Here is a 22,934-nt window from a genome sequence, read left to right as displayed (position 1 = left end):
AATTGAAACCCCAGAAATAAACCCACACATCTATGGACAGCTAATCTTCGACAAAGGAGCCAAGAACATGCAATGGAGAAAGGAAAGTCTCTTCAACAAATGATGTTGGGAAAACGGGACAGCCACATGCAAAAGGATGAAAGTACACCATTGCCTTACACCATACACAAAAATTAACTCAAAATGTTGAAAGACTTGAATGTTAGACCTGAAACCATGAAACTTCTAGAAGAAAACATAGGAAGCACGCTCTTCGACATCAGTCTTAGCAACATATTTTCAAGCACCATGTCTGACTGGGCAAGAAAAACAATAGAAAAAAATAAACAAATGGAACCACATCAAACTGAAAATCTTCTGCACAGCAAAGGAAACCATCAACAAAACGAAAAGATAACCTAACAATTGGGAGAAGACATTTGCAAACCATACATCTGATAAGGGGTTGATATCCAAAATATATAAAGAACTCACACATTTCAACAACGAAAAAACTAACAGCCCAATTAAAAAATGGGCAAAAGATCTGAGCAGACATTTTGCCAAAGAAGATATATTGATGGCCAACAGGCACATGAAAAGACATTCAACATCACTAACTATCATGGAAATGCAAATCAAAACTACAATGAGATATCACCTCAAGCCCGCCCGTCAGAATGGCTATAATTAGCAAGACAGGAAACAACATGTGTTGGAGAGGATGTGGAGAGAAGGGAACTCTCATACACTGCTGCTGGGAGTGCAAACTGGTGCAGCCACTATGGAAAACAGTATGGAGATTCCTCAAAAAATGAAGGATAGAATTACCATACGATCCAGCTATTCCACTGCTGGGTATTTACCCAAAGAACATGAAAACACCAAGGTGTAAAGATACATGCACCCCTGTGTTCATTGCAGCATTATTCCCAATAGCCAAGACTTGGAAGCAACCTAAGTGCCCATCAAGGGATGAATGGATAAAGAAGATGTGGTATATATACACAAGGGAATACTACTCAGCCATAAGAAATGATGAAATCCAGCCATTTGTGACAACATGGATGGACATTGAGGGTATTACGCAAAGTGAAATAAGTCAGAGGGAGAAGGTCAAATACCATATGATCTCACTTATTAAGCAGTAGATAGTAACAACAACAAACAAACACATAGAGACAGAGATTGGATTGTTGGTTACCAGAGGGGAAAGGTGGGGGGGAGGAGGGCAAAAGGGATAATTGGGCACATGTATGTGGTGATGGACTGTAATTAGTATTTCGGTGGTGAACATGAGAACACGATGTAATCCACGCAGAAATAGAAGTATAATGATGTACACCTGAAATTTATACAATGTTATAAACCAATTAAAAACAAAAAAGTGAGAAAAAGATAATCTGAATAGACCAAACAAAACCAAAGAGATTGAAACAGTAATCAAAAACCTCCCAAAACACAAAAGTCCAGGACCAGATGGCTTCTCTGGAGAATTCTACCAAATGTTCAAAGAAGATTTAGTATCTATGCTTCTCAAACTATTCTGGACTATAGAAGAAGATGGGACACTTCCTAACTCATTCTACAGGGCCAACATGACCCTGATTCCAAAACCGGACAAGGACAACACAAAAAAGGAAAATTACAGGCCAATATTGCCAATGAACACAGATGCAAAAATCCTCCACAAAATATTAACAAGTCGAATACAGCAATATATTAAAAAGATCATACACCATGATCAAGTGGGATTTATACCAGGGACACAGGGATGGTTCAACATCAGCAAATCAATCAATGTGATACACCACATTTTAAAAATGAGGAATAAAATCACATAATCATCTCCATAGATGCAGAGAGAGTGTTTGACAAGATCCAACATCTATTTATGATAAAAACTCAATAAAATGGATATAGAAGGAAAGTACCTCAAGATAATAAAGGCCATATATGGCAAACCCACAGCCAATATCATACTTAACAGTGAAAAACTGAAAGCCTTCCCTCTGAGAACAGGAACAAGACAAGGGTGTCCACTCTCACCACTCTTATTCAGCATAGTACTAGAGGTTCTGGCTAGAGCAATTAGGCAAGAAAAAGAAATACAAGTTATCCAAATTGGAAAGGAAGAAGTAAAACTCACACTGTTGGTGGATGAGATAATTCTATATACAGAAAACCCTAAAAAATCCACCAGAAAACTATTAGAAATAATCAACAACTATAGCAAAGTTGCAGGGTACAAATTGACTTCCAAAAATCAGTTGCATTTCTATATATTAATAACAAACTAGCAGAAAGAGATGTCAAGAGGACAATCCCATTTACAATCACAACAAAAAGAATAAAATACTTAGGAATAAGCTTAACCAAAGAGGTAAAAGACCTATACACTGAAAATTATAAGACATTATAGCAAGAAATCAAAGAAGACATAAAGAAATGGAAAGATAGTCCACACTCACAGATTGGAAGAATAAATGTAGTTAAAATGTCCATATTACCTAAAGCAATCTACAGATTCAGTGCAATCCCCATTAGAATCCCAATGACATTCTTCACGGAAATAGAACAAAAAATCCTAAAATTTATATGGAACAACAAAAGACACTGATTAGCCAAAGCAATCCTGAGAAAAAAGAACAAAGCTGGAGGCATCACAATCCCTGACTTCAAAATACACTACAAAGCTATAGTACTCAAAACAGCATGGCACTGGAACAAAAACAGACACACACACACAGATCAATGGAATAGAGTTGAAAGCCCAGAAATAAAGCCACACATCTATGGACAGCTAATCTTCAACAAAGGAGTCAAGAACATATAATGGAGAGAGGAAAGTCTTTTGAGTAAATGGTGTTGGTAAAACTGGAGAGCCACACACAAAAGAATGAAAGTAGACCATTATCTTACACTATACACGAAACTTAACTCAAAATGGATTAAGACTTGAATGTAAGAACTGAAACCATAAAACTCTTAGAAGAAAATGTAGGCAGTACACTCTTTGACATTGGTCTTAGCAGTATCTTTTTGAATACTATGTCTACTCAGGCAAGAGAAACAAAAGAAAAAATAAACAAATGGGACTATATCAGACTAAAAAGCTTCTGCAAGGCAAAAGAAACCATGAACAAAACAAAAAGACCACCCACCAACTGGGAGAAAATATTTGCAAATCATATATCCAACAAGGGATTAATTGCCAAAATATATAAACAACTCAACAACAGAAAAGCAAACAACCCAATCAAAAAATGAGCAGAGGATATGAACAGATATTTTCCCAAAGAAGTTATACAGATAGGCAACAGGCACATGAAAAGATGTTCAACATCACTAATTACTAGGGAAATGCAAATCAAAACTACAATGAGTTATCATCTTACACCTGTCAGAATGGCTATAATTAATTACCAAGACAAAAAATAACAAATGTTGGAGAGGAGGTGGAGAAGAGGGAATCCTCATACACTGCTGACAGGAATGCAAACTGGTGCAGCCTCTATGGAAAATAGCATGGCGATTTCTCTAAAGATTAAAAATAGAAATACCACACAATCCAGCTATCCCACTACTGGGTATTTATCCAAAGAACATGAAATCAACAATACAAAGAGATTTATGCACCCTATGTTCATCGCAGCATTATTCACAATAGCCAAGATGTGGAAGCGACCCAAATGCCCAACAAAGGATGAATGGATAAAGAAGATGTGGTATATATGTACAATGGAATACTACTCAGCCATAAAAAAAGACAAATTGTCACATTTGCAACAACGTGGATGGACCTTGAGAGTATTACACTATGTGAAATAAGCCAGACAGAGAAAGACAAACACCCTATGATTTCACTCGTATGTGGAAGGTAAACAAGCACATGGATAAGAAGAACAGATTAGTGGTTACCAGAGAGGAGAGGGTGGAGGAAGGGAGAAAGGGGTAAAGGGGAACATATGTATGGTGACGGATAAAAACTAGACTATTGGGGGTGAACACGATGCAGTCTATACAGAAACTGATATATAATAATGTACACCTGAAGTTATACAATATGAACCTCAATAAAATAATCGTTAAAAAATTCAAAAAAAAAATCAGAGGTCAAACAAGAATATAAATAAAAAGCTTCAATTGAATTTGGCCAGAACCACTGTGTCTAGTTGCACAGATTGTGCCTTATACAAGGGTGCTCAGCTAAGAGAACAGTGGGGCTAAAATTCAGCCTGTGCTCTGCTGGCTGAGCCAAGGCCCTGGTACGGAGCTTCATCAACTGGAGAAGAGGAAGTTGCTTATAAGGAACACAAAGATGATTCTGATTGCCAAGCTTGAACCCAAGGGGCTGCATGCACCTGCACTCGCGGGTTGCCTATTGTAGTTGCACAAAGCACAATATGGGCTACTCGCCCTGAATTTAGGGACCAGGGAGCCCATGGAGAGGATAACATTTTAAATTTATGTGAAAGCCCTTTGTAAACTGTATAACACTGTTCATGTGTAAGGTGGGTTGGGCAGAGGTGATTCGGAGGCTGAGCAAGTGACAGGAGAAATTACACTGACCACAAACATTTTCTGCCTAACCCACAGCACATAGAATCCATTCGAGACATTCAGATATCTGACCAACTCCTCTATAGGAAACCCTTGAGCATAGACTGGCCAGAAAGCACAGATGGGAGTGGACGTGATGATTTCTGAAAGTCTCTTCTAATGGCAAACTCCAGGGCAGATCTAGCCAGCGGGGAAGAGTCTCAGACAGAAGCACCTGGGCGAGCCTGCCTTGACCTAACTGCCAAAACCCTTTGATCTTGCTGCAGCTTGACTTGGAGAAAACATCCAGCCTCAAAGACCACATGGGGTGAGACCAAGGGGAGGTTTTTGTAAAACTCAGTAGAGCTGTGACAGAGAGCATACGCAACACAGTGCTACAAAGCCCACAGAGACCTGTACCAAAACTGCAGGGGCAAAGTGGCATTTCCCTGGGAAATCCTCAGCCTGGCTACCATTCCCTAGGGAATGAACACAGCAGGTAGCCCTCTCTCCTTGCTCAGGGACCCAGAAAGCATGCCAGGAAGTTGACCAGACCAGAAGAGGTGGCCCCTAGCCGCTCACCCTTGTGTGAAACTGGTGTTTCAACATGTTCTTATAGCCACATTTGGGAACTACATAAAGGCGTTTCTTTAAAAACTATTCTTGCATTGATTCATGTTGATTCTATTGCAAAAGAGAGTTATATGAGCCATCTCACACGGAATTTCTGAATCCAAATCTCTAGAGACATTTGCCTGAATACTCTGCTTTGCAATTTAGGAAGATGAAATTAAAGAGAGATTGATTTGTTTTTAGGCAATCACCAGCCATAATTGTTCGTTCTAATGCTGACTATGCTGTAAATAACCAATATCTGATCAGAGCTTCACATCGCCCTCTCACCTCTTGTTATGCCATATGTTATCTGCCCTTAAAGCAGTGCTGGTGACTGTGAAGGCCTTGACTCTGAAATAGTCATTGATCCAAGTCCCATCCCCTTGACAATGCCAGTTTTCCAAGACTGAGAGTTGGATGTGGCTCTAGGAAGTGAGAACAATCTAAAATAATAGAAAGCAACAATTCAAGAACTTTATGAAGCGTACTGGACTGGAAATGTTCACCATAGGAATATGTGCTCCTACACACTCCTCAGGCAACAACCTCCCCAAAGCAAATCTACCCCTACCTGCTATTGATGAAATCATCATGAACCAGTTAGATAAGCAGCAAGTGCCATCTTTCTATAAGCCAAGTGCTAAAGATCCTCCAGTCCTAAAACTATGAGGAAGAACAAACTTGAGAGTGCTGCTGAGGTTTTTGTAAAGCCCCCAAGTACTGTGACACAAACAAGCTCTTCTTCGGAAAAGGAACCCGTCTGACTGTGGAACCAAGTAAGTAACTCATTTTTCTGCTTTTTAAAGTTAAGCATCCTCCGTCTAAGGAGGCAGAAATGTCAGGAAAGTGAAGTGAGTAGTAATAGTATGAACATAGTATCAAGGAGGGCTTTGGGGAAGATGTGAACTATGGTTAATCCCCTCCATAGTAGTTGGGAGGGAGGTTGTCTGTAAAAAATAGACTTTGGGGGCTGTGAAAGAACCCACACAGCTCAGGAGAAACTGTAAAAATTCTGCCCAATCTATGGGATTCAGGTTAGGCTGTAGAGGCCACAAAGTCACTGGCTTAACTCCTAGAGGAGAGTCAGAACTCACCAGGAACAAGGTGGATCTGAGTCTAGCGGATTCTATCAAGGTGCCTGCAGATACAAATAATTCTGACCTTCCTTAGGCCAAATACATGTCTTGGGAGAGCTCAGAACAGAATCAGCTTCCTGGACGTAGATGGTGAGGCCAGAGTAATTGTCACTGGTGTTGCTACATTTCTCTTCAGAAGAAGGGAACCAGTTCCAGACATTTGTTTCTAATTGAGCTGCAAGTGGAAGCCAGGTTACTAGTGAGGAAGTTGGAACATTCTGGTTCCCAGTGAGACCAGATTCCAAGCAGAACAAAATGAATTTGTGAGGCTTCCAACTAAGAAATGCTTGAGAGTCTACAGGACACGGCCAGGAGTAGTTCCCTACCGACTCATGTGTCCACCCTCCTCACTAAGAGATATGGGGCCTCTCGCTAATTAACTGTGATAAAGGAATCAATGCTAAAGTTGTCAAAGGATTGTACTCATCACAGAGACGTGTTTGCATGTCATTTAAGTGACATTTGAATTCAATTGTGTCTTGCTAAAGAAATATGGCAGTCTCCATGTGGCAGCAGCTCCCAGTTAAATAGTGTATATTAATATTAAGACAGTGAATGTAATAAACAAATACAAAACTCTATTTCAGAGGTCCTGGGGAAGTCTAGCAATGGGGTCAGTGGTCCCAAATCTGCTGAGCTGGCTACTAGGAAAGTAATAGCACGCTCTGGCCTGATGCCTTGGCATTCAGCTTGTGTTTTCCAAGATAAGAGAAGGTTCTAGAGAGGTGGAGTGGAAGAGTGTGATGGAGTGGGCTCCTCTCAGAATGACTCGGGACAGGACAGTCCTAGGTGTATGATGTGAAGGAGACATAGAATTGAGGGCACAGGAAGGGAAAAGAAGGAGCACAGGCTGGGCATTCCCAGACCTCAGACACCATGAGGAGAAGTGGGACAGGGTCTTTACTTCCAGAAAGAGATAGAGATGCAAAGGAGTGTTAGCAGAGTCAGAGCAGAGAAATTCAGATTTTTTTTTAATCATAGTAAGATTTTAAAAATTCAACTAATTCAGGTCCTTGCCTTAAGACCTATTTGGTTTTAAAATTTCTCACTAAAATAATAGTTTATCCACATTCATGACAAAGTTTGTGACTGATCTTCCTAATCCCCCTTAGTTCACCAAGTTCTTCCGAATGAATCGAGTTCTTCTGTTTACTGACTTACCTGATCCATTGTTTCTCCAAATGTGGAATGCGTAACAGATTGTTCTAGATGGTACCTGAATAGACTGTTTCATTTTAATTGCACTACCTTTTAATGGATATCAGAATAGTAAAACTAGGCTGTCAAAGCCATGAGATTTAAAGTTTCCTTTTAATTACATTTTAAGTTAAAAAGTGAGTAAATTTACATAAAATTATTCAGCAAATTATATGACAGATGAATATGACAAAAAACCCCCAAAGGTGACGTGGTTAATTGAAGTTGGGGAACGTTAAGCTGGTGCATTCCATCATCCTTTGAAATGGAGAGTAAAGGGGCATCCAGAGAGGTCAGGATCCAGAATATCTCTAAATGGTGGCTTCTTTTTTAGCCCTTCATTATCGGATTAAAGAGGCATCGCTGCAAACCCAGGGCCTTTCTCTCTCAGAAGCCTTCTTCCTTTTGATGCTTTCTTTCCTCGGGAGCTTCTTTCAAGTTCTTACTTGCAGGGCTTTCAGGTAGCACAAAACTAACAGAACAGATCTACTCAAACCCACAGCCCCAAATCCACCACACTTTTTAGTTCTCTGGATAGAGAGAACCTGGGGATGCCACTTAACTTCATAAAACAGAACCAGGGAGCAGGACAAAACAGCATGAATAAGGTACCATGATGTAAATGTTTGCTACTGACTGTGACAATGACAGGAGCTTCGAAAAGGGCCACAGTCATCAGGAACATCTCCATGAAAGTGGCCATGAGATGGACTTAAAATAATATGTGTTGTTATATAGTATCATTATATCAATTACCACTTTTTGAGTGCCTAGTCTGTATCAGGCTACTGGGCTAAGCATTTTATTTATGAATGTCATTTTATTCAGTTCTCACAATGATCATGGGGAATTAGGCACTGTTACCTGCATTCTTACAGATCGGAGGAGTTGCCCAAGGTCACACAGCTTAGCAAAGTCAAAATCTGTGTTAACAGTCTGATTCCAGAATCTGTGCTCTTAAGAATTCCGCTCGGGGGCCAGCCCGGTGGCACAAGCAGTTAAGTGTGCGTGCTCCGTTGTGGCGGCCCGGGGTTCGCTGGTTCGGATCCCGGGCACGCACCGACGCACCGCTTGTTAAACCATGCTGTGGCGATGTCCCATGTAAAGCAGAGGAAGATCGGCACAGATGTTAGCCCAGGGCCAGTCTTCCTCAGCAAAAAAGAGAAGGATTGGCATTGGATGTTAGCTCAGGGCTGGTCCTCTTCACACACACAAAAAAAAGAATTCTGTTCTTCTACAGTTTGGGGCACATGTGGAGGCTTTTCCTGCCTGGCCCAGCCTCCCCCTCAGGCCTCTACTGAGCTCCTTTCCAAGCTGCCTGCAGAGTCTCAAGCAAAAGTTAGGCTGTTTCCCTTCAAGCCTCTGTCCCTACTGCTATCCTTCACCAAGAAAGGGCTCCTGCCCCCAGACCAAAACCAGTTACCCAAAGAGGCAGCTTCCATCCCCAAGGAGAGCCAGGCAAGGCCCATCCCTCATGTTACACCTCCGGGGCTCAAGGGTCCCACACTCAGGAAGGTCCAGACAGTGATCAGAGCATCACCCCAAGAAAGAAGAATCCACAAAATCCCAGGCTCATCAACATGTTTCTAAAATTCCAAGAGATAACTTTTCCATTCCCATCTTTGGCATTGCCTCTCACTCACGATGAGCATCTCCCAAAATGGAGCCTTTGACCTGCAGTTCTCTCTGCCTGAAACCATTTTCTCCCAGGGATTCACATAGCTTTCTCCCTCTCCTTCTCCAGGTATTTGCTCAAATGTCACTTCTAGTGAGGGCTTTCTCAACCATCCCCTGTCATTCTGCAGTCCCCTCACACTGCTTTACTTTTTATAGCACTCATCTCCACCTGAATGCTCATTTACTGTCTGTCTTCCTTGCTCCACGAGGGCAGAACTCTGAGTTGTTCCTTACTGCATCTGCAAATACATTGAGGGCACTAAATAAATGTTCGCTGAATGAATGAATGAGTGAATGAACGAATGAGTAAATGAATAAGAGGACAAGTCAGCTGTGGTGTAGGGCAAAAGGAAATAGAAATGAGAGGAAGCTAGGAACCTACAGAGCCAAGCCTGAGTCCCAGCTCTGTAACCTGTGACAAGTCACTGTCACTATATGCCAGGCACTCTTCTCTGTGTTGGGGTAATCAGTGTGAACAAAACAGACAGAAATTCATGACTTCTTGGAGCCTACATTCTAATGGCAAAAGACAGATGGGAAACTAAATGAACAAATAAAATATATAGTATTTTAGGTGGTACTAAGCCTTGTGAAGGAAAATAAAGCAGAGAAAGGGAATAAAGTGTACTTACAGGAGGGAGCGGTGTGCAATTTTTAACAGAGGAGTCACAGAAGGCCTCATTGGAAAGGTGACATTTGAGCAGAGACCGGAGGGGGTGCCAGAGTGAGCCACGCAGATATCTGGAGGGAGAGCACTTCCAGGCAGAGGGAACACAAGTGTGCCTGGATGTGTGAGGGACAGTGAGGAGGCCTGTGTGGCTGCAGGAAAGTGAGTGACAGGGAGAGATTTGGAAAATGAGGTCAGGTTGGTAATGGGCATACAGAGGGGGTGGCTTGTAGGCCACTGTAAGGACTTCGGCTTTTGGCTTCGAGAGGGAAGATTGGAGAATGGAATGGAGGTCACCCCTGACCTAGAGAAAAGACCAAGGGAGACAGAAACCTGATTCTAGGCCTCACCCAGAGCCCTAAGAAGTGCGCACTCTCACCTCAAAGACCGAGGAAAGAGGCTTCCCTCTCCTTCAGCAACCCCTCCCCACAGTCCAGCCCCAGGAAGCTCAGCTTAGTGAAGTGACAGCCCCCTGCTTCAAGTAAAACTTATTTTCTCTGAATCTAACCCTAATAAACATTCTAATAACTACACCAAGGCTTTCTAGTTTACAGAGTGCTTTATATACACCCTTTCACTTAATCTTACAACCTTCCAGTCAAGAAGCTGTTACCCTCCTTTTATAAAGGAGGCAAGTGAAGCCCAGGGAACTTAAGGAATTACACTTAGTAAGAGATGGAGGTGAAACTAGATTTCAGGTTTTCTGACATCTTTATGCTTCACCACACTGAGAACCATGCTCCATTTTAGTGATTCTCAGAGTACGATCTGAGGAACTTGATGGGCTGTGAACTGATTGGGAAATGCATATTCTCTCCCAGTTTTTTGTGAGTGACACACAGGCAATCTCATAGACTCTGATTTTTTACATATGACAGAGGCAAATTTAACTGTCACTTCTCAGTGTAAGTATGTCACTAAAGCTTGCTAAAATTTGATATTCATATGTTATATAAAATATACTAAAATTAAAAAATATAATATATTAAGATATACTGAAATATCTAATCCTGTCTGATACTAAGGAGTCTGGCTGCTGCACAATGCTTGGCCAGGATGCAAAGCTCTGACTGGATATGCAGTGGAATTCCCCTAAAAGGTAGAAATGAGTGGGGTACATAACTCACTAGATCTTTGCCCTGCTAAGCGCAGCCCAAAGGTTGAGAACCACTACTTTATGAACAATATTCCACTTTTCTTTTCTCCTGATCAAACTGAGAAACCCCTCTCCAGTCTCTCTCATTCAGAACACAAATTCCACTGTAACATGGCAAAACCCTAGATTTCTATTTGACACAGGAATCACCTCCTGCTTTGTCCTGAAGGATAGCCCCCAAGACTAAGGAGAAAAGAAGTTAGGCCAGTTGAGACAGAAAATCCCATCCAATGGTATCAGGTGACTTGGCAACTGGGGCAAAGGTTGCTATAAAGAGAAAGCAAGGCAATTTTTAGATCAGGTTTATCAGCTTTGCAGAATCCACTGATCTTTAGCAAAAGATTCTTTCTGGAGGTAGAACCACATAAGTGACTCATTTTTCCTTCTTTTGACCACTATATTTGGCAATTTTCTTTGTCACATATTTTCCCAAGTCACTAGCTTGGGAAACATTTTTCAGGCTGTTGAAAAATCCCTTCAGCGTGTAATTTTGCAAGAGATGGTTAGAGGAATGGGGACTGAGTTTCTGATAAAATCCAGGATGGGGTGCATACTGCAGTAGCCTTGATCCACTCTCCTTCCTGGAGAGTCTTCATTGTCTTCCTTCTACCTGACTAACTTTAGAGAACCAGCTTCCTCAACACTTGTGAATTCCCCATTTACAGATCTAGGCCATGACCAGACCTCCACTACAGTACATCTAGTAAATGTGATTGATGATGAGCATGTTAGACCAAGAATTCAGATAACAAGTTCCAGTCTTTCTCTCTGACTCTGTGACTTATCTTTATGAACTCTAGTTTCCCTCTAACTAGACTGAATGATTTCCAAGGTGTCTTCCAGCTTTAGCACACTGTGACCTTGATTATCATCCAGACCAATTCTTAGGGACGATTCAGTAGGAAAAGCAAGGAAGACAAATGGTGTGAATGTCCCACTACCCAGTAGGAATTCTATGATTTAATGAAAAAAAGCACTGGCAAAAGAGTCCAAACTCTCCCTGTGCATCCACTAATTAGCCCTGTGTGACCACAGAGGTTTTGACAAACGACAGCTGAGTCTCCTTCCAGTCCCATCATCTATTGCTCTGGATGGAATGGATGGAAACTGGAGTCTGGAGACCTGCAAGTGAGGCCTAGCTCAGCCACTTACTATCTTAACCACTCTTAGCTTCAGTGACTTCATCTGTAAGATGGACCTAATAATATCACCTCATACAGTTTGTTACAGTGTTTATTGAGGTAGTGTAAACAAGCTGTTTGTAAGTAGTAAAGTACTTATACAAATCATAGTCATCTATGACTGTTATGATCCTTCGGATTGACTCCACGTCTTTTGCATCAACGGATCTTGCTCCAACCATCATGTCCTTCCACCTCTACTGAGGTGTAGTCCTTCATGATTGACTTGAGCCTTATAATTATGTTTATGCTGACAATAGCCATTTGGCAAGCCTCAGCAAAAACCAAAATGATTCCTTTCTCCCTGCGAAAATATGATCCTGAAGTAAGGTCTGAGGGTAAGTGATGGCATGTTGAGGAGATGTTAGCAAAAATCCTAGGGACTTCCCTGAATGTCAACACTCAGAAGATAACACACATCAAACAAGCTGCCAAAATAGATCTTAGATCTCAGAAACCCTTGCAAAGGTCTATGTCTCCAGCTACACTTGTTCTGCTCCACCCACTCCCTTCCAAACAGAAGGACTAGACAGGGGGCAAATAGATAGCAAAGGTTTTTGTAATGATGCCTGAGGTGGTGTCCGACAGAAAAGCTCACCTTTGGAAGGGGCACTCAACTCATCGTGGAACCAAGTAAGTGACGCATTTTACCATTTTCCTTTGTGTGTGTGTTCCCCTGGAGTTGTTGTAGCATAGTCCTGAATGAACGGAGCTCCTTGGGAAGCCAGGAGGTCCTAAACTAGAAATCCATTGTTTTTGTTGCTGTTGTTGTAAAGAGTCAGGGTAAAACTTGAGGACAAATTCATTAGGTTTCTTTTAAGAAAATATTCTATGTGTGCTTGGAAACTCTGTTCTGAGGGTTAGTATTGATAGGTCTTCTACAACTGCCTAAATAAAACCTTAGTCAGGCTTCTGGGCCCCTGCTCAGGGACTGGGACCAGGGAAAGACAAATTCTAGATGAGGACAGTCTCTTCACTGTTTATGAGGGAAGAGAGTCATGGCCACACTGTAGGATGAGGGATGGATAGAGAGAAGAAAAATATTGCTAAAGAAGGAGTTAGGTAAAAGACAGTCTTCTCTCCCTCAGATGATGAATGTCAACCTTACCCTTGTCTCTTTTTGCTGAGAACTTGCATTAAACCACCATGCCAGGCTCAGACTAAATGAAGCCCAAGGTCCCATCCTTGTCTGAGTCTGCCAAGAGCAGTTGTGTGCTCACCTCCCCTTTAGACCTGACTTTGAGGGCTCTGCACAGCATTCAGGAGCCTATACCAGATTTAGAAACACTGCCGCTAACTTCAGGACAATAGAGAAGTAATGGTGCTCTCTTAGAGACAATGTCCACTGGTAATCTGTTCCACTGTTTGAAAATCCAGAGACTATATTCAGCGAGTTTGGGTAGCTGCCAGCAGTCAGTCACTGGGACCAGTCCTAAGAATATTCTCTCAGAAGCTTCCGAAAATGCCAAGTCCAATGGGGCAGCCATGACCCCTCACATGGTTAGAGTTTGATTTTGTTTATTTCAGAGAAAATAAAGTGGGGAAAGGTATGTGAATGTGGCCAGGCTATCTGACAGTCCTGAAAGTGACTGGTGGTGTCAACACAGTCTCTGTCTCTCAGAGGGTAATATGAACTTGTAGGGGTTCTTAATTGCCTGTTAATTCCAGGGAAATAGTGGAATTTGGTGAGTTTTCTTGTCTTTGAGGGGAGAGAGACTAGAGCAATGAAAAGAAGGAGGGAAACAGAATCATGTTATAGCTGATTGCAGCCTGATGGATGTTGGGCAAATTGCATCTGAGCAAAAAGTATTGTGTTGCATTTTCCCTTTAAATCATTTCCACTTGAAATTCAGAATTATCTGCAGTGTTAGAATTGAATCTCTGAGGCTGTGCCTTGGAAAGTCTTAGGAAAGAAGGAAAGAGATGACATTGATGCTTAGGCTCTCTGCCGGGACGCTGACCAGCACTCCCCGGTGATACTCCACTTGCTTCTCTGGTATTCTCTTCCTGAAGTGATAGAGTGTACTATGATGATATGAAGCTCAGGTAGTGAGAATTTCAAATCAAGCCCCCAATCTTTAAGTTTGACAGAAAATAATGGCCCTATACAACTGTCATTCCCTTTTGCCTAGCTCTAGGTCTAGACTCTTGATTTTTGGTGATGAGACAGAGTAATCCATATGGTCTTTAAGTTCTATCTCAGATGATTACTCTGTCTTCCTGAGGCTTGTATCTAGATCCAAAGTCAGGAGAAATTATAAAACAAAAATAGGCAATCCCAAGCAAGCGCTGGCTTCTCTGACCTGCATCCATGACACACGGCACCACTGGGCTCCTCTGTCACCTACCAATTTCTTGTTCAACCCTTAGGTCCTTAGAAAGCCTTTCATTGGGCTCAGGGAATTAGAAAGCAGGTTCATTATTATTGTGAGGCTCAGTCTGAGTGATGGAGAAGAAATTAGGTTTCTAATCAAAAAGCAGTATTGTGCCCCAAGAGAAGGGAACCAGAATATGAGAACAAGATCTGTGTCTAAACCCTCCTCAGCCTAACATTCATTATAAGAAATGTCAATATTCAGTGCCCCATCCCTACTCCCAAGCTATTGTGTTCTTCTTGGAGAGCCCTCCCAAGAAACTGGGAGTTAAATTTTCAATCGTGAAGGCAGCTATTGGTCACCTGTCACCCTCTCTCTTGCTCTATCTTAGCCCTGTCCCCTGTCCCAGTGCTTCTCAGCTGGAGATTTCATGCTCACATCCTTATCCAACAGTTAAACTATTATTAGCTTCAAAGGAACTGAGACTGTGCACTCGGCCCCCTGATCTTATCAAGGGCAGCTTCGTAGTTCTCTGAGCTGTGGGGTCTCTAGGCAGACTTGGGAGGCAGAGCACAGATCTTCTAGCCCATGCGCCCGGCCAGCCCCAGGCTAGTTACCTGTGAGGCAGCATCACAATGTGCTCCTGGGACACCAGACAGATGTTTTTCGGAGCTGGCACCAAACTCTTTGTGGAGCCCGGTGAGTTGATTTTTTGCCCTAAATTTCTAGGGATAAATTGAGTCCTGGGACTGGGGCTGCCAACCAGTTTGCATTACTTGAGAAAGTATAACTAGGAGATGGAGAAGTACAAATGTGGAGTGGGCCAGAGCAGACATTAGGCTGAGTCGCAGAAGTAGCTCTGCCACTATTTTTATTTTTAAAAAACATGTATTAGAACTATAGCTCACACTTATTTCTGAAATCTTCAGAGCAACCCAGAAAGCACAATGAAATCTGGAAGAATTATACTAATAGTGGGAGCATATGGGTGCAGGAGGGGCAGTGGCAGGGACATTTTGGCCCAAATTCTCCAGGAAATTGCTTCATCTTTACACATCCCTTTGACTAAGCTGACTGCTAGTTGCCTGCCTCATTGCAACCTGAAAACAAATGTCCTACAGCTTGGAAGATTTAGGAGAGAGGTGGTTAACCTGGTCAGAGTAATCAAGCAAACTTACATTTCAGTTTTCAAGTTAAATCTCATATTGGCAGATATCCCTGAAATTGTGAGTGACAGTCGTTATAGATGTCGCAATTTTTAGGGAACCAGTAGGACTCTTTATGCGTATCTAAAACATAGGTGATTTCTAAATTTATAAATTAAGAAAGACCATTCAAGAAAGGTAGACACTTCTTTTTGCTTGTTTACCAGCACATAACCTTAGCATTGGATTGGTACCCATAAAAAGAGAAAGTGTGAAAACAAAATAGCAATTGTCTAAACAAATAGCACTTTGAAACACGTGTTGAAATGTGATTACATTTGTGGACCAAGAAGAAAGACTGGAAATTTTCAAAAGATAAACAATTGTATCTTTAATTTCAATTTGGGACTACAAATGGTTCAAGTTTTATACAACTTCAAATTTTGGTTTAAGTCAAATATAAAATAGACTAGGTTACATAGGGCAACTATATTGAATGCATTCCATGTTTTTAAAAAGGCTCAATTCAGTCAGATAGCCTTTTCTTTGGTTACTATGATACTAAAAAATGGATTCAATAAGACACTTTGCTTTCAAACAATTGTTTTGAACCAGACAGACATGAATTGAGAAAGACGGTCTGAGAAAAATGGTTTACCAACTCAGCACATGCTGCTCTATCTGAAATGCTGACTAACAGATTCAAAGCTCAATATCATAAGTGTATTATGACCTTCCTCAGACATCTGTCTTGTCAGCTTTATTACATTGTACAAATTATTCAAACCAGGTGTCTCGAGCCCAAAGTGATCATTGACAACTGCCTTTGAGTTTAGATTTTTAAAATCCCAAGCAAGCCTTAATTATCCAACTAAATCAGACTACAGTTGGGTCATATTCTTAAGTAACCAAGGAGATAGGATTGTTTTGTTTTTGTTTTTTAATGGACTGGTTTCATTTCTCTATAACTCATAACCCCCTTGAAAATTAACCGGAATACATCTCAAACCAAAGTCAGTGTAGTAAGCAAGAAATGTTGCAGTTTTCTGAAGGGAGGTGAACGAGCAAAACATGTGGTTTCAAAGCCGTTATTGTTAGAGTTATCAGTGTCTGTTATCAGTGGCTTCAGCTATGCCAGGAAATGAAATGAAGGTTTTCTCCAGTAGGTTGAATGCAGGTTCCAGGAGAGCCCTTTGAAAAATCCCCAGTCCCCCTCTTGTCTAGAGCTACAGCCAAAAATATAAGGAACCAGATTCTAAGGAATGGGTTTTCTGCCCTCAGTGACTGGAACAGAATCCAGTGTTTTAGCTGAGTTTCCCAGCAGAGAAAAAAATTGAGAATTATGATAGTAGTGGTGAGGGAGCTTCTCTGAACAGCCCCTTCCCTGGAAAAGCCCCCATCCATTTACAAACTGCTGACCAGCAGGAACTTCCTGACTAGCAATCACTCCCTCTCAATGAGACATAACCAACTGATTTGGCTATAGCTCTACTACCATGAGCTTCACAGCTGAAGCCCAAATCCAGATTCAAGATAGAGCATTAGAAAAATCATTCCATTTACACATTCATTACCAAGACTTTTTGTTTAGCAATACCTTATGTCTTGACTGTAGACCATAGTAAATAAAAGTACACTGGAATTCAACATTTTTAATTTGATGCCAAAAAGCCAAACTCACCTAAATTTTAAATACTAATAGCCATATTCACACAAGCAATTAGTATTGAAAATCACCAGTTAAGCTTACAATTGGAAATATATCCACATCGCCATTCACAGTTGGTTGTCTTTCCTGATTTCAGGCATTTTCAGGGCTCTTTTTTTAGTAGGTATTTGAAGATAGCCTAAAATCCAAGTCTCCATGGATTTATCACAACTTTATCACAATTTATCATAATTCAGAAACTTCAATAAGGCACAATGAGAAAGAATCATTACTACCTCCCTCAAAGCTTCAAGACTTTTGGTTTTAAGGAAAGAAAAAGATGCATATACAGAGTAGCACACAGAGGTAGTCCAAGGTGAGGCATGAAAGGAGAGAAGGCCAGAAGGAGACCTAATTATTGGGACCATTCCACATTTCTGCTTAAAATAAAACAAGAAATGGGCTTAAACTGGTTTTATGTCTATAAGGACTTCCTGAGTTTGATAGTTGTTATTCTCTGATTAAAGACTCAAAGGAAACTGTAGGGTAGTCCCTTGAAGAAGGATTCACCTAAAGCCAGAGAGATGTACCACTTAACTTCAGCAGATCCCTTCCAGTCCATAAAACGGGGATGACACCCTGAAGTGACCCCAACACTACCATCCTCAGAGTGTTTGAACCAGTTATGTAGTCCCTCTCAGACCCTTGATTCTTTAACTGACATAATACAAAGCATGAGCACCTGCCCAGATCTCCCTTCAAGGGCTGATGCATTCAAAGTAAACCAACTGATGCAGACAGATATTCAACCTGACCTCAATTCAGAGGATTGACTAATAAAACCTAGATAACTGAAACTCAGATGATCCAGAAACTTCTTTATAGTTGTTATTTTCCATCTCTGCTTCCAGCTATATCTCTTAGCAGCTCCTAACTAGAAGTCAAACTGACTGCCTTTCATTTCTGCACCCTTCGGCAATCCTTTCATGAAGGTGCTAACAAGCCCAGGTCACTAACAGGATGCAAGAAAGTCTGGATTGTAGTGTTTGGCCCCAGGGGAACTGAGGTAAACACCATTATTTAACTCCCCCATGCTATGGATAATCATCTCACAAAATAAATTGGTTATATTTGCAGGAAATCAGTCTCCTGCCAAACCAAGTGTTTTCGTCATGAGAAATGGGACGAATGTCGCTTGTCTGGTGAAGGATTTCTACCCCAGGGCTATAAACATAAATCTCAATTCATCCAAGAGAATAATAGAATTTGACCCTGCTATCGCCGTCTCTCCCAGTGGGAAGTACAGCGCTGTTAAGCTTGGTCGGTATGAAGATGCAGATTCAGTGACATGTTCAGTTCAACACAACAAAGAGACCTTTGAGTCCACTTCCTTTGAAAACATTCAAAGAAGGTCAAAGAGAAGTTCAGGTAGGTCGGATCTGGCCTCAATGGGCTGGAATTGTGGGGAAGAAAAGTTGAGGGACAGGAAAGTCGGAGACGTAAACTCTTGAAAGATCGCTTTCAATATGGCGTCACGCTGGAGACAAGACTTAGACCCAACGATAGCCCATCCTTGACTGGGAATTGAACTCTCAGCATCCCTGAGCTGGAATCTAAGATGAAGCCCATCTCACTTCATTGTCATCTCTCCTCTTCACCAAGCACTGTCTCCTTCATACTAATGACCATCCTAATATTAGACTCTGGGGTTGAAAATCCATGTGCAGTCTAATCTAGTGTGGATGCCAAAACAAAGTGCAACCCACCCTATCATGGGGTTAGGAATTCTAGTTCTTCCTACAAATTAGAGGCATAGCTGGATGTTGGTCTGATGGTATAAAGAAAAAAGCCCAGGATGGGAAATACATTGACTGTGCAAATAGCTGTTTGACTTTAACCAAGTCACACCTCTGGTCCTCAGTTTACTCACTTAAAATCTCCTCCAGTTTTAAAACCTGAAATCCTTTGAGCCTCTTTGTTGCGTGTGTAACCCTTACCGCCACTGTTTGTTCCAGGTGATCTAAAAACAGTGGAACCTGAAAACAAAAAGCAAACTTCAGGGAGCTGCCATGAACCCAAAGGTTGGTTGAAATCAAAGGGCCAATTTCAGAATTGAGGGTTAAAGCAAACTCTGCAATTGTCAGATGGGGCCAAAAATCATCAGATTTCAAAAGAACACAAAAATCACGCTGAGCCCAGTTGGTTCCCTCTAACTCTCTCAACAGAGCTTGCCTGGCTGTAAGCACAGATTTCCAAAGCTTGCCTATTTGGGAGTAAGCAGCAGCCTTAGGTCTCTGAGGGCTGTTTGGCCTCAAGCTGGGCTCGTAGACAAGAAGAATCATGGTGATCTGGGGCAGGCTGGTGTCTGTTGTGGGCCCAGTTTCTGGAAGTGAATTTAGGTTCTCACTGAAGCCATCTTCTTTACTCTTGTTCCACCACAGTTCACGCCGAGAAGGTGAACATGATGTCCCTCACGGTGCTGGGGCTCCGAATGCTGTTTGCCAAGAGCGTTGCCATCAATTTTCTCTTGACTGCCAAGTTATTTTTCTTTTAAGGTAAGAATCGGCTGCTTCTTAATTCTCCCTCCGCCTAAACTATGCTGTACATGGAGAAAAGGAGTTTAGGAATGGTAAGAGACCAAGAAGCAATGGGAAGGAAAAACACATAGAGACATACTGAGATTTAATAAAGTGGACCACCTCAGATACTCAGTGTAACACCCTATCTCCTGTTAGCCTTTTATTTCAAGCTATTTCAAGCTCAAAACCCATTATGTAGTATAATGTAATACCAGCCAATAACCAATCTCCAACACAGGAGCTAAAAAAATGGGAGCTAAATAAGGAGAAATAGTTTTCTTTGTTTGCTATGTTGTTTATCTAGCCAAGGGGCCACGGGTTATTTGTAAGGCCATCAGTAAAGCTTCATCTGAAGAATATTCTGGGGGAGCAGAACCTGTCTTTGCCCAAAAGGGATGCCAGCTCCCAATCTTTAATCATAGGACTCTGATGTGTGGACTAGCCTATCTTTGGGATGAACCTACACCCCCGTTACTAGCGAGCAGCCCACTATTAGTTACTCAGGATGTATGTGAATCGGGGCTAAAACATTAGTTATTTGCCTGTTACTTGCATTCCCTCTTCAGGTAACCTTAGACATGAAATTTAAACCAGGGTTTAGATTTGTCTATGAAGCTCCTTCTCCAATACCACAAATACTCCTCAGTCCCAGCTCCTGATCTAGGCACCACCTTAGACTTAGACTGTTGGACTGATCCAATCCAGCCTGCAAGCATATTCAGTCATTTCCCAACTGATGACTGTTTACTAACAGTCCCAAGGACACAGGCAGTAAGGCTGTACAATAAGAGCACAACAGTAGGAGTCCAAAGATCTGGGTTTTAGTCCTGACTTTGTCACTAACTCACTGTGTTACCTTAGCCAGGTTGCTTCACCTCTCTGGGCCCAGGTTTTTGAATCTGTAAAACAAAGGAGTTAAGAACAACTAAAGGAGAGCAAATGGGTTTCATGACTTGTGCCAACGTTGATAAACTGATAGTGACTAGCTGAGCTATTGCCACGTGTAGAAGGGAAACGTGCCACGATAGATTAGCGATGTACGGTACAGCCACAACAGTGGCCATCCCAGACTACATGACTGCGACGATTCCCTCCAGCACTGACAGTCTATGATTCTGTAACAACTCTGACAATTTCCCTTCACTTGCAGGCTGACTGGCATGAGAAGACTACACTCCCTGAAAGAAACCACACGCCTGCAGAGGTGCTGTCTTCTAGGCTTCCAACTTCTGGGTGATTTAGGTGGACCTGTCCCAGCCTTGCTTAAAAGACTGCTACCCAAACCAGTTTTCCTTTGCAGGCAACAAACCCAGCTCATCCTCCAGCCTAGTGGAAAGAAGAAAGTCCAGCAGAGTGAAGTTTATAGTCCTAACTGCTTTCTATGCTGCTTTAAAAAGGAATATAGAGATATAAAGGGATATAGGATTCATTTTTCTATTCCTATAACTGATACACTTTGAAAGGGATGCTTTGTTCCTTGAACTTTCTTTTGCCTCCAGAAGTAGAAAATGGGAGCTGATGAGTTCCCAGCTGCATTCTCCAAGAGGAAAATAGACCCTGGGGGAAGGACAGCAGGTGTCTTTTGCCTAAATATGAAAGGCTCTGCTCAAGCCAGCACTAGATTTGCCACCAAACTGTCATTCTCATCCACAAAAGCACTTTCTGCTTTTCCTAGTACTTTGCAAACAAAATTACATTTGACTTCCCTGATACTCACCGAGCAGGGAAGGAGTTTCTAAATTCTAATCTAAATTAACTCTCCAAGCTATTAGTAGAGATCAGAGTAAAATATAGAGGAAATGCACTTCTTTCTCTTAATTGATTTAACAAACATGAATTACTCCCTCTACGTTCCAGGCACCATGCTGAGGGTGCAAAGATAAATAAGACGCAGGCCTTGCTTTCAAGAACTCACTGTGCAAGTGTTTATGGAGGGAGAGATAGGAATGAAACCCCCAGATTTCCCCTGTAAAAACAATATCTTTCTGTCTTTGCCTGCCAATCTGTGCACTGGAAGTTTGAAGTCATTGGACACTGACTCTTGCCTGGGCCTTTGGTATTATTGGTTTTCTCCTGTTCTTCTCTGATGCTGTCTCTGTTGCATTTATTAAAGTGCATCGTGTGTGCCTCGCCTCTGACTTCACTCATTGTGGACCACCGCAAGGGTAAAGTAGGCCCCGCGAGCTCAGTGTTAGTCCGACAAAAGTCAAATTGAGCTTAAAGTTTGACTTTAAGCTCACACCACAGCTTCCTGAGCCCCCAGCCAGCAGGGCCCTGCCTCAGGACCCAGCGCTGGTTTCCTGCTGTTGCTGTGGCTGCTACAGCAATAACAACAGTGGTGCCCTCATGGTGATCGGTGAGCTCTGCTACTCCACCTCAGCAAGGCCACAGCTTTTCCCAGGTGCACCCGTGCAGTTAGCAGAGCCCTAGCAACCCAGGGTTGTGGTTTCCTCAGCACCTAACGTGGGGTCTCAGGCGAGGGTTTATGAGGTTACAAGTGAAAGAGCAGCCATCGCCAACAACTCCCCCTGCCATTGCCATCTGCAAACTCCCACATCATGTCTTCACAGCCCAAACTAAAGAAAGGAGGCAGTAACACTATGAGCCAATGAGTTTAGAACATTCTAGATGGACAAGCCAGGCCCACCCAAGGAAAAACCATTATAAGATTCCACACAACTTCACCTTGTATTTCCTAAAACAATCACATCTGTTACCTTGGGCCACATTAGAATGTTTCTGTGAAGTTTCTAAAAACAAAAAGATCACATCCTCATTTTTCAGATGGAAAAAAAACATGCCCCCCAAAAAAGGTATGTACCTTGTCCAAAGTCATTTAGTGAGGCAGGGATATTGCTGGGAGCAGAACCAAGTTATCAGAGTTCCAGCCCCCTAAATTCCTTCTACATAAACACACTGCATCCCCGAAACAAGGACAAAGTGTGGACTGAAAGTTCAGCTGGGCCAAACTTCAGGATTGTCCTGAAAATGTTCATTTAGCATGAGAACAAGCCACCTTCTGGCCCACTTCGATCATCAGAAAAAGGCATCCTAGCATTTCTACCAAAAGGAGCCTCCAGAAAAGATTTAAGGTAGG

At 42.0% G+C, this 22,934-nt stretch overlaps 2 gene segments (V, D, J or C); both read left to right on the top strand.

Moving 5' to 3' along the window:
* LOC101391383 (T-cell receptor alpha chain constant-like) overlaps window positions 1-22,934 on the top strand; it is a 440,175-nt gene that overhangs the window by 332,885 nt on the left and 84,356 nt on the right.
* On the top strand, window positions 12,617-21,969 carry LOC147917460 (T cell receptor delta constant-like). The segment is given in 5 exon segments: window positions 12,617-12,783; window positions 18,396-18,686; window positions 19,274-19,339; window positions 19,700-19,813; window positions 20,988-21,969. Coding segments are annotated over 3 exon segments (435 nt in total).

This window comes from Ceratotherium simum, chromosome 3 (assembly GCF_057802395.1).
Source record: "Ceratotherium simum simum isolate JZ-2026a chromosome 3, ASM5780239v1, whole genome shotgun sequence".
NCBI lineage: Eukaryota > Metazoa > Chordata > Mammalia > Perissodactyla > Rhinocerotidae > Ceratotherium > Ceratotherium simum.
Note: the sequence above shows the minus strand (reverse complement) of the source record. Positions and strands in the feature narration are given on the sequence as shown.